The 12,500-nt window shown below is 39.8% G+C and overlaps 2 protein-coding genes and 1 long non-coding RNA gene across 3 annotated transcripts in view; 2 read left to right on the forward strand and 1 right to left on the reverse strand.

The window, feature by feature from the left end:
- xdh (xanthine dehydrogenase) overlaps positions 1-4,648 on the forward strand; it is a 47,980-nt gene extending 43,332 nt beyond the window's left edge. The window contains exons 33-35 of the mRNA XM_031319832.2: positions 1,752-1,940; positions 2,651-2,818; positions 4,042-4,648. Coding sequence (XP_031175692.2) covers positions 1,752-1,940; positions 2,651-2,818; positions 4,042-4,092 — 408 coding nt within the window. The 3' untranslated portion in view covers positions 4,093-4,648. The remainder of the gene's footprint in view (positions 1-1,751; positions 1,941-2,650; positions 2,819-4,041) is intronic.
- A 1,006-nt stretch (positions 4,649-5,654) lies between these two features.
- Positions 5,655-12,500, reverse strand: part of f2 (coagulation factor II (thrombin)) — a 15,193-nt gene continuing 8,347 nt past the window's right edge. Inside the window, exons 10-15 of the mRNA XM_031319839.2 lie at positions 11,404-11,530; positions 10,107-10,274; positions 9,604-9,777; positions 7,853-8,031; positions 6,531-6,601; positions 5,655-5,862 (exon numbers count right to left, since the gene is read on the reverse strand). Of these exons, the coding sequence (XP_031175699.1) occupies positions 5,704-5,862; positions 6,531-6,601; positions 7,853-8,031; positions 9,604-9,777; positions 10,107-10,274; positions 11,404-11,530 (878 nt within the window). The 3' untranslated portion in view covers positions 5,655-5,703. The remainder of the gene's footprint in view (positions 5,863-6,530; positions 6,602-7,852; positions 8,032-9,603; positions 9,778-10,106; positions 10,275-11,403; positions 11,531-12,500) is intronic.
- LOC116064662 overlaps positions 6,255-12,500 on the forward strand; it is a 7,561-nt gene continuing 1,315 nt past the window's right edge. The window contains exon 1 of the long non-coding RNA XR_004108578.1: positions 6,255-6,317. This is a non-coding gene — a long non-coding RNA (uncharacterized LOC116064662). The remainder of the gene's footprint in view (positions 6,318-12,500) is intronic.

Raw genomic sequence — 12,500 nt, forward strand, 5'->3', positions numbered from 1 at the left:
AAGATCTCACCTCGTGGGGTCTCAGTGATCCTAAGAAAGGTGAGAAATCAGCCCAGAACTACACGGGAGGAGCTGGTCAATGACCTGAAAAGAGCTGGGACCACCGTTTCCAAGGTTACTGTTGGTAATACACTAAGACGTCATGGTTTGAAATCATGCATGGCACGGAAGGTTCCCCTGCTTAAACCAGCACATGTCAAGGCCCGTCTTAAGTTCACCAATAACCATTTGGATGATCCAGAGGAGTCATGGGAGAAAGTCATGTGGTCAGATGAGACCAAAATAGAACTTTTTGGTCATAATTCCACCAACCGTTGTGATGTCACGAGAGGCTGTGTCCTGGAGGGACGTTACATTCCTGTGAAGTGGCTGCAATCACAAGCAGCTGTGGCTCCATCTGCTGGTGCAGTCGGGAACTCCTCCACTCAAGACACTACGTTCCCACACACAGCTGAGACTGATCAGATCCTGATGAGCTGAAGAGCTTTTTAAGTCCTAGAGACACACTCGTGTGGGGGTGTAAGTTTTGGAGAGACCAACTACAAGCTGTGCTCGCTGCAGAGGAATACGAAAGGTGGGGAATCATTACCAGACGTCGGAAGGACTTACAGGCTGGATTGGCCACGGGCTGCAGCTCGGATTGAAGTAAGGCTGAAGAGATTGTTTTTACCTGAGGGAAGCAAGATTATGATTTAACAACCAGAAGAGACATTATTTGAAGTTTTGACCCTTGAAGATTAACTGGGTCCCACTTGTGAAGTTGGAGTGCTGTTTTTTTTGTTAATTCCCTGGAACTGTAATAAAATCCTTATTTTGTTTGAACATTGTGTCCTCGCACTGCTTGAGCTGTCCCCCGGAGAGCGGTGTAGCCTCTCATGACGTCACACCGTGTTTGGAGGAAAAAGAATGATGAGGACCATCCCAAGAACACCATCCCTACTGTGAAGCATGGGGGTGGTAGCATCATGATTTGGGGGTGTTTTTCTGCACATGGGACAGGGCGACTGCACTGTATTAAGGAGAGGATGACCGGGGCCATGTATTGCGAGATTTTGGGGAACAACCTCCTTCCCTCAGTTAGAGCATTGAAGATGGGTCGAGGCTGGGTCTTCCAACATGACAATGACCCGAAGCACACAGCCAGGATAACCAAGGAGTGGCTCTGGAAGAAGCATATCAAGGTTCTGGCGTGGCCTAGCCAGTCTCCAGACCTGAACCCAATAGAGAATCTTTGGAGGGAGCTCAAACTCCGTGTTTCTCAGCGACAGCCCAGAAACCTGACTGATCTAGAGAAGATCTGTGTGGAGGAGTGGGCCAAAATCCCTCCTGCAGTGTGTGCAAACCTGGTGAAAAACTACAGGAAACGTTTGACCTCTGTAATTGCGAACAAAGGCTACTGTACCAAATATTAACATTGATTTTCTCAGGTGTTCAAATACTTATTTGCAGCTGTATCATACAAATAAATAGTTAAAAAATCATATATTGTGATTTCTGGATTTATTTTTTTAGATTATGTCTCTCACAGTGGACATGCACCTACGATGACAATTTCAGACCCTCCATGATTTCTAAGTGGGAGAACTTGCAAAATAGCAGGGTGTTCAAATACTTATTTTCCTCACTGTAGCTACTTGTTAGCTTCCCCTCTGAGCTAACAGTAGTAGCAGTCTAGTGTCGGTGTACAGATGTTCTCCTCTGGTGTGTGTGTGTGTGTGTGTGTGTGTGTGTGTGTGTGTGTCTCCCCTCAGGTGGAGGGGGCCTTCATGCAGGGTCTGGGTCTCTTCACCCTGGAGGAGCTGCATTATTCCCCCCGTGGCGTCCTCCTGACTCGGGGTCCTGGTTCCTATAAGATCCCGGCGTTCGGGGACATTCCCACGCAGCTCACCGTCTCTCTGCTACGGGACGCACCAAACGACAAGGCTATCTTCGCCTCCAAGGTATCACACACACAGACACACACACAGACACAGACACACACACACACACACACACACAGACACAGACAGACACACACACACACACACACACACACACAGACACAGACACAGACACACACACAGACACAGACACAGACACACACACACACACACACACACAGACACAGACACAGACACACACACACACACACACACACACACACACAGGCGCGCGCGCATACACACGCACGCACGCACAGACAGAGATATACACACACACACACACGCACACACACATACACACAGACACACAAACAGACACACACACACACACAGACACACATATACACACACACAGACACACATACACACACACACACACACACACGCACACACACACAGACACACACACATACACACATTTATACACACATATACACACATACAGATACACACACAGACACACACATACACATACACATACACACACACATTTATACACACATATACACACATACAGATACACACACACACACACATACACACAGACAGACACACACACACACACACACACACACACACACACATTTATACACACATATACACACATACAGATACACACACACACACACATACACACATACACACACACACACACACACACACACACACACAGTGTGTGAGAGTATTTAACAGACGTCGGTGTGGACGTTGTATTTCCTGTCTCTCAGGCTGTGGGCGAGCCTCCTCTCTTTCTGGCGGCGTCTGTTTTCTACGCCATCAAAGACGCCATCAGCGCTGCCCGGGTGGAGTCAGGCGTCAGCGGGCCCTTCAGGCTGGACAGCCCCGCCTCGGCCGAGAGGATCCGCACCGCCTGCTGCGACAGATTCACCAAACTGGTACAGTAATCACATTACAAATGCTGGACCAATCAGGGATGAGCCTGGCACCAATCAGGGCTACACATTGTCAAAGTTTTTGTTGGGGGTTTTTCACACTTTTTGCCGTGTTTTTTTCTGACATTTTGGCGTATTATTTTCACACTTTTGGCGTATTTTTGCTATTTTTGTTTTGTATTTTTTTCTGACATTTTTGCATATTTTTTCTGACATTTTGGCATATTTTTTCCTGATATTTTGGCATATTCTTTCCTGACATTTTGGCGTATTTTTTCTGACATTTTGGCATATTTTTTCCTGATATTTTGGCATATTTTTTTCTGACATTTTGGCGTATTATTTCTGATATTTTGGCGTATTATTTCTGACATTTTGGCGTATTATTTCTAACATTTTGGCAAATTTTTTCCTGATATTTTCGCATATTTTTTCTGATATTTTGGCATATTTTTTCCTGATATTTTCGCATAATTTTTCCTGATATTTTCGCATATGTTTTCCTGACATTTTGGCGTATTTTTTCTGACATTTTGGCATATTTTTTCTGACATTTTGGCGTATTATTTCTGACATTTTGGCGTATTATTTCTAACATTTTGGCAAATTTTTTCCTGATATTTTGGCAAATTTTTTCCTGACATTTTGGCGTATTTTTTTCTGACATTTTGGTGTATTTTTTCTGACATTTTGGCATATTTTTTCTGACATTTTGGCGTATTATTTCTGATATTTTGGCGTATTATTTCTGACATTTTGGCGTATTATTTCTAACATTTTGGCAAATTTTTTCCTGATATTTTCGCATATTTTTTCTGACATTTTGGCATATTTTTTCCTGATATTTTCGCATAATTTTTCCTGATATTTTCGCATATGTTTTCCTGACATTTTGGCGTATTTTTTCTGACATTTTGGCATATTTTTTCTGACATTTTGGCGTATTATTTCTGACATTTTGGCGTATTATTTCTAACATTTTGGCAAATTTTTTCCTGATATTTTGGCAAATTTTTTCCTGACATTTTGGCGTATTTTTTTCTGACATTTTGGTGTATTTTTTCTGACATTTTGGCATATTTTTTCCTGATATTTTCACATATTTTTTCTGACATTTTGGCATATTTTTTCCTGATATTTTCGCATATTTTTTCCTGACATTTTGGTTGTCTTTCTTCTGATATGTTAAACAACTGATCATAGCGATATTATTTTCTCTTTTGCAGTGTCCTCCGGCAGAACCCGGGACCTTCACCCCCTGGTCTGTTCAGGTCTAGGACCAGAGAGAGACCACCTCCCTAACCAGACTGACCAGACATTTTCTACACGCACACGATCCTGCCGGATCAGGACTTAATTCTTAATTAATTAATTCTTATCTTATATTAAACTTATAAACTTTAAACATATATAAACAGGGTGTCTCCTCTCCCAGCGTGCGTGCGTGCATACGTGCATGCGCCTAATCACGTGTCTCGAGACAGCTGAGAAGTCAGAGTCAAAATAACCGTAAATCTGGGTGTTTTATTTTGAAAGATATCCGGCTGCTGCTGAACTTCCTGTATGTGATCGCCTGCCTGGCTCGACACGTAAAAAACAACCTAGAGGAGACGCCGAAATGATTGCTGCTACTGAAGTTTAGGTAACTTTACTTGAAGGTGACACAGGCACTTGTTATGTCATGAATGTTTATAACTTGTTCATAACTTGTTTATAATGTTTATGACAGTGTCATGTCACTCTTATGTAGATACCTTCAAGTTAAGTGTAACCCAAATTTTTTGAAATTTTTTTCAATAGAAAATATTTCTGGTACAGGATATTAAATCTATATATATATATATATATATATATATATATATATATATATATATATATATATATATATATATATATATATATATATATATATATATATATATATATATATATATTTCACATTTTAACATGTCATAAGACATTCATTTCATGATTGAAATTTTCTAACAATTCATGAATAAATTAAAGAATTACTGACAAGCTTTATAATTATACATTAAATGCATCCAACCTGTTCTTAAAATAGTTGATTGACGTTTGGATTGGATAATATGTCAGATATGATGTTGATTATTGCATTATTTGATGAAATAAAACTTTTAGAATCACATTTTGCTGGACGTTTATTTCTGCTAACGACCGTTATAACCTGTGAGCCAAATTAATTTTTTAATCCACCGGACTAAATGATAAACTGCTATTCTTTGTTACATCATAAAATCTCCACATACTGTACTCGTTAATTAATTAGTGGTGGCTGCTGCTCCAAAACTGACAACAATCAGACAAAAAAATGACAAAAATCAGACAAAAAACAGACAAAAATCAGACAAAAAACAGACAAAAAAAATGACAAACAGACAAAAAACAGTCAAAAAACAGTCAAAAAACAGACAAAAAACAGACAAAAAACTGACTGAAAACAGACAAAAAAATTACTGAAAAATGACTGAAAACAGACAAAAAAATGACTGAAAAATGACTGAAAATAGACAAAAAACAGACAAAAAATAGACAAAAAACAGACAAAAAAAATGACTAAAAACAGACAAATCAGACAAAACTGTCAAAAATCAGACAAAAAACAGACAAAAAAATGACTGAAAACAGACAAAAATCAGACAAAAAACAGACAAAAAAATGACTGAAAACAGACAAAAAACAGACAAAAAACAGACAAAAAAACAGACAAAAAAACAGACAAAAAACGGACTGAAAACGGACGGATTAATAAGGTAAATCCTGAGATATTTTGGGTGAAACGTGGTCTTGCTGGAGGCTGAATGAAGAGTCGGAGACGTAAGCGTTGTAGGATGAGGACAAACTTTATTAGATTCTCAACATTGAGTCTAGCTTTCGTCGTCGTTTCCTCCCGTGTTGTCGATGACCTTGTTCATCCACTTGCGCATCCTGAACACGTGCGTGTAGAAGCCGTACTTTCCGTCGCGGTCGCAGCCTTCGCCCCACGACACGATGCCGATCTGGTACCAGCGGTTCTCTGCCGGGTACTGAACGCAAAAACACGTCACGTTAAGTTATGTAGTAGTTGAAGGGTAACTACCGTTATATATATATATAAATATATATATATATATATATATATATATATATATATATATATATATACACACACACACACAGACAGAGACACAAACACACACACCTTTCTGTTAAGGAGTTAGATCCTTCTTTTAAACATAACATCTGTGAAATTGCGTTCGCCAAACTCCACCAGACTCCATGTAAATAATCACTACTTTTAGCATGGTAAAACACACTTCATTCAAAGTGGACAGAAACTAAATCAAACTACCAAAAGCCGTCTTGGTTCATCTTTCCACTGTTCCAACAATCACCACTCTGGTTTGGTTGAAATAAACCCTTAATTCACCCATTTACATGTGGAGATATGCTGGCTCTATACACGCTAAAAGTACTGATTATTTACATGGAGTCTGGTGTAGTTTGGTGATGGTGATTTCGGGGCTGTTTCATGTTAATCTAAAAGGATCTTACTCTTTAACTAAAAGGTCTATCTCTGTAGGGATCCATCCCATAATGTTGTCAGACAGGTAAATGCTGGTGCAATCTGGTGCTAATGTCTCTTATTTGCTTCCATAGAAAGAATACAAGTAGGACACTTAGAAATGTTTTTCTGTCATAAAATGGTTCTCACCTTCATCACAAACGGTCCGCCACTGTCTCCCTCGCAGGCGTCTCCACGTTGGGCGTCCTCAGGTTTATAACCTGCAACACAAACACTCTGGATGTTCAACACTGTCTCCCAGCGCCTCAAAAAACCTCCAAAAACTGGTCAATTCATCGAGTACATCTGGAGATATTTAAAGGAAAAACGTTGACTTGCTAGCGGCGCTAAAAAGTCATAGGATAACCGTTTTCTTTCGTATTTTGTTGGAAATAAACGGACAAAAAACTGACTGAAAATAGACTGAAAAATGACAAAATAATTACAAAAAAATTACTGAAAACAGACTGAAAAATGATAAAAAAATGACAAAAAACAGACTGAAAACTGACAAAAAAACTGACTGAAAACTGACTGAAAACAGACTAAAAAATGACAAAAAAATGACAAAGAAATGACTGAAAACAGACTGAAAAATGACTGAAAAATGACAAAAAAACTGGCTGACAACTGACAAAAAACTGACTGAAAAATGACAATAAAAATGAAAAAAAAAATGATTAAAAACTGACTGAAAAATGACAAAAAAACTGGCTGACAACCGACAAAAAACTGACTGAAAAATGACAATAAAAATGACAAAAAAATGACAAAAAAACTGACAAACTGACAAAAAAATGACTGAAAAATGACAAAAAAAATGACAAAAAACAGACTGAAAATACACAAAAAAACAGACAAAAAAACTGACAAAAAACTGGCTGAAAACTGACTGAAAAATGACAAAAAAAGACAAAAAACTGACTGAAAAATGACAATAAAAATGACAAAAAACTGACTGAAAACTGACAAAAAAATGACTGAAAAATGACAAAAAAAATGACAAAAAACAGACTGAAAATACACAAAAAACAGACAAAAAAACTGACAAAAAACTGGCTGAAAACTGACTGAAAAATGACAAAATAATTACAAAAAAATGACTGAAAACAGACTGAAAAATGACAAAAAAAGACAAAAAACTGACTGAAAAATGACAATAAAAATGACAAAAAAAATGACTGAAAACTGACTGAAAACAGACTGAAAACTGACAAAAAACAGACTGAAAACTGACAAAAAAATGACAATAAACGGACTGAAAAATGACAAAAAAAATGACAAAAAACAGACTGAAAACTGACAATAAACTGACTGAAAAATTACAAAAAACTGACTGAAACATGACTGACAACTGACAGATTCATCAACTATCAATCTCTAAGCTAAATGTGAAGTGTGAGGATAACCATAATCTTTAGGATTCATCTTCTGGGGACCATGAACGAGAAGTAGGAGTGTGTAAACGTTACCGGCACAGAACATGTTGTCGGTGGTCTTGACGGCCGTGGAGCTTCGGCAGATGTCCGGCTCTACGATCGGTAGATGGATCTGCTGCAGCACTTTGGGCAGGTTTCTGGCCGAGGGGCTGTAGGTTTCCTTCAGGTTCCCCCAGCCGGTCACTCGCCCTTTATACCCCGCCGTCATCAGGCTGCCGCAGAGGAACAAACGTCATGTCACTCGTTACGTGCATAGAGACAGAGCGTGTTTAAGTCCCGCCCCCACCAAGTGACAAAAAACTACGGAAAAAAGTGACAAAAATATTGGCGAAAAAGTGGGAAAAATATCGGCGAAAAAGTGACAAAAATATCGGCGAAAAACTGACAAAAATATCGGTGAAAAACTGGCAAAAATATCGGCGAAAAACTGGCAAAAATATCGGAGAAAAACTGGCAAAAATATCGGAGAAAAAGTGGCAAAAATATCGGAGAAAAAGTGGCAAAAATATCGGAGAAAAAGTGGCAAAAATATCGAAAAAGTAACAAAAATATCAACAAAAACATCGGAAAAAAGTGACAAAAATATTGACAAAAACATCGGAAAAAAGTGACAAAAATATCAGCAAAAATATCGAAAAAAAAGTGACAAAAATATCTGCGAAAAAGTGGCAAAAATATCGGCAAAAATATCGAAAAAGTGACAAAAATATTGACAAAAACATCGAAAAAAACTGACAAAAATATCGGCAAAAATATCGAAAAAGTGGCAAAAATATCAGCAAAAATATCGAGAAAAAAAAGTAACAAAAATATCAGCTAAAACATCGGAAAAAACTGACAAAAATATCTGCGAAAAAGTGGCAAAAATATCGGCAAAAACATCGGAAAAAACAGACAAAAATATCAGCAAAAATATCTGCGAAAAAGTGGCAAAAATATTGACAAAAACATCGGAAAAAAGTGACAAAAATATTGACAAAAACATCGGAAAAAAGTGACAAAAATATCAGCAAAAATATCGACAAAAACATCGGAAAAAACAGACAAAAATATCAGCAAAAATATCTGCGAAAAAGTGGCAAAAATATTGACAAAAACATCGGAAAAAAAGTGACAAAAATATCGTGGAAAAAGTGTCTCGTACCGTGCATAGAGACCTGGACCCTATTTTCGCCATGTTTTTGTGTCTAAGTGTCTAACAACATAATGGAAAGGATTTCTAAGAAGGTCGACCTTCCTGTTAAATTTCAAGATCCTTTTTTTAAACCTAAAAACAGCTGTGAAATTGCGTTCGCTATAAACCCACCAGACTCCATGTAAATAATCAGTAATTTTACCATCATAAAACACACATCATTCAAAGTCGACAGAAACAGAAATATTTGAAATATTAAACTATAAAAAGCAGTTTTGGGTCGTCTTTCCACTTTAACCAACCATCACAACTCTAGTTTAGGTTGAAATAAACACATAGTTTACTGATTTACATGTGAGAATATGCTGGCTCTATACACGCTAAAAGTACTGATTTTTAAATGGAGTCTGGTGGGTTTAGCGCTAGCGACTTCAGAGCTGTTTCTGGTTAAACAGAAAGGTCTTAAAGAGGTTTTAAAGGTCTATCTCTGTCGAAAAAGAAGTGACAAAAGAAATCGACAAAATACGTACAGTTTGTCTAGCATGTTTCTGTTTGCATTGCATTTGAAACCTTCACACAATACAAGTCAACGGAGCGCGGAGAGTTGTGGGCGTGGCTATAGAAGCGATGTTTTGGCGTTGGGTCTTACGTGTTGGCGACCTTCTTGCTGGGCAGGCAGATCGGGTGGATCCGGTCGGTGAACTCCACCGGCCGCCTCAGGTGCAGCAGAGCGATGTCACGGTTCAGATTCTCCTTCCAGTTGTACTTTGGGTGGACGATGATCTCGCTGATGGCCACGATCTTCTCCTGGCCGCGCTCAAACCTGCAGTCATCAGAGCAGGGGGAATGAGAGGGGGAGACGCCAGAGCAGGGGGAATGAGAAGGGGAGACGCCAGAGCAGGGGGAATTAGAAGGGGAAACACCAGAGCAGGGGAAACGCCGGAGCAGGGGGAATGAGAGAGGGAAACGCCAGAGCAGGGGGAATGAGAGGGGAAACGCCAGAGCAGGGGGAATGAGAGGGGGAAACACCAGAGCAGGGGGAATGAGAGGGGAAACGCCAGAGCAGGGGGAATGAGAGGGGCAAACGCCAGAGCAGGGGGAATGAGAGGGGGGAATGAGAGAGGGGAATGAGAGAGGGGAATGAGGTCTTACGCGGCCCGGTCGTGTTTCCCGAGGCGGACCAGGATGTCGTTGGCGGTGAAGTTCTTGTTCCAGGGCGGGTAGAGGATGCAGTGTGCGGCGGTGAGGATCCATTGGTCGCTGATCAGACTCGCTCCGCACAGCAGCTCCTGAGGGCTGCGCTTATACAGCATCACCTGCCTGCAGACAACGTTAGGACAACGTTAGGACAACGTTACGACAACGTTACGGTCAGTCAACGTTGGGGGGTTAAGATCTCCAACTATCTAGCGACGTCCAAAAAAAAATGGTCCCAAAAGAAGTTGAAAAACATGAAAAAAAACATTGAAAAATTGTCCACATTTTTTAGTTTTTTTGAAAAAGGCGACAAAAATTTGGAATAAATTATCCAAAAAAAAAATTATTTTCTGTCAGAAATTTTTTTTTCCCAAAAAACCTCGAAAAACATGAAAAAAACGTTGAGAAAATTGTTACGACGTTACGACAACGTTACGGCCAGTCAATTTTTTTTTTTTTTTTAAAAGTGACAAAAAAAAAAAAAAAAATATTGAGAAAATTTTTCAAAAAAAACTTGAAAAATGCGACAAAAACGTGGAAAATTTGTCCCAAAAAAACATTTTCTGTCAGAAAAAAATTTGTCCCAAAAAAATTTGAAAAACATATTGAGAAAATTGTCCCAAATTTTTTTTTTTTTTTTTTTTTTTTTTTAAAGTGACAAAAAAAAATGCAAAAAAAATATTGAGAAAATTTTCCAAAAAAAACTTGAAAAATGCGACAAAAACGTGGAAAATTTGTCCCAAAAAAACATTTTCTGTCCGAAAAAGAATTGTCCCAAAAAAACTCAAACATGAAAAAAAGTTGAGAAAATGATTACAACGTTACGGCAACGTTACGGCCGGTCAACGTTGGGGGGTTAAGATCTCCAACTATCTAGCGACGTCCAAAAAAATATTGTCCCAAAAAAACTTGAAAAATATGAAAAAAAGTTGAGAAAATTGACCATATATTTTTTGAAATGCGACAAAAACTTAGAAAAATTGTCCAAAAAAACCAATTTCTGTCAGAAATAAAATTGTCCCAAAAAAAATTTGAAAAAAATATTGAGAAAATTGTCCCAATTTATTTATTTTTTTAAATGCACCAAAAATATTTAATAAATTGTCCCAAAAAAAGTCTGAAAAATCAACCGAAGGTGTAACGAGCGGTCCGACTGTCGGCCACTGATCAACATTTCTGTTTATTTTAGGGATTTATCTCGGTGTGTTTGGTGTTACTATGGTGACAGCTTATGGTGTTTGAGTGTGGTTACCATGGTGCCGAGGCCACCTCGGCGCCGTCGCCCCCGACGATGCGTTTCTCCTGGTACGACTCCAGAAGCTCCGCCTCCTTACCGTCTACTTTCTTAATCTTCTCAAACAGAGGCCGCTCGCCGCACACTGGTAAACAGAGAAACAGGCAGTCAACCAGTCAACCAGTCAGTCAACCAGTCAGTCAACCAGTCAGTCAACCAGTCAGTCAACCAGTCAGTCAACCAGTCAACCAGTCAGTCAGGCCGCTCGCCGCACACTGGTAAACAGAGAAACAGGCAGTCAACCAGTCAACCAGTCAGTCAACCAGTCAGTCAACCAGTCAACCAGTCAGTCAACCAGTCAGTCAACCAGTCAACCAGTCAGTCAACCAGTCAGTCAACCAGTCAGTCAACCAGTCAACCAGTCAGTCAGGCCGCTCGCCGCACACTGGTAAACAGAGAAACAGGCAGTCAACCAGTCAACCAGTCAGTCAACCAGTCAGTCAACCAGTCAGTCAACCAGTCAACCAGTCAGTCAACCAGTCAGTCAACCAGTCAGTCAACCAGTCAACCAGTCAGTCAACCAGTCAGTCAACCAGTCAGTCAACCAGTCAACCAGTCAGTCAACCAGTCAGTCAACCAGTCAGTCAACCAGTCAGTCAACCAGCCAGTCAACCAGTCAGTCAACCAGTCAGTCAACCAGTCAACCAGTCAGTCAACCAGTCAGTCAACCAGTCAACCAGTCAGTCAACCAGTCAGTCAACCAGTCAGACAGCCAGTCAACCAGTCAGTCAACCAGTCAGTCAACCAGTCAACGAGTCAGTCAACCAGTCAACCAGTCAGTCAACCAGTCAGTCAACCAGTCAACCAGCCAGTCAGCCAGCCAGTCAGTCAGGCCGCTCGCCGCACACTGGTAAACAGAGAAACAGGCAGTCAACCAGTCAGTCAACCAGTCAACCAGTCAGTCAACCAGTCAGTCAACCAGTCAACCAGTCAGTCAACCAGTCAGTCAACCAGTCAACCAGCCAGTCAGCCAGCCAGTCAGGCCGCTCGCCGCACACTGGTAAACAGAGAAACAGGCAGTCAACCAGTCAACCAGCCAGTCAACCAGTCAACCA

This window comes from Sander lucioperca, chromosome 24 (assembly GCF_008315115.2).
Source record: "Sander lucioperca isolate FBNREF2018 chromosome 24, SLUC_FBN_1.2, whole genome shotgun sequence".
NCBI classification, from domain to species: domain Eukaryota; kingdom Metazoa; phylum Chordata; class Actinopteri; order Perciformes; family Percidae; genus Sander; species Sander lucioperca.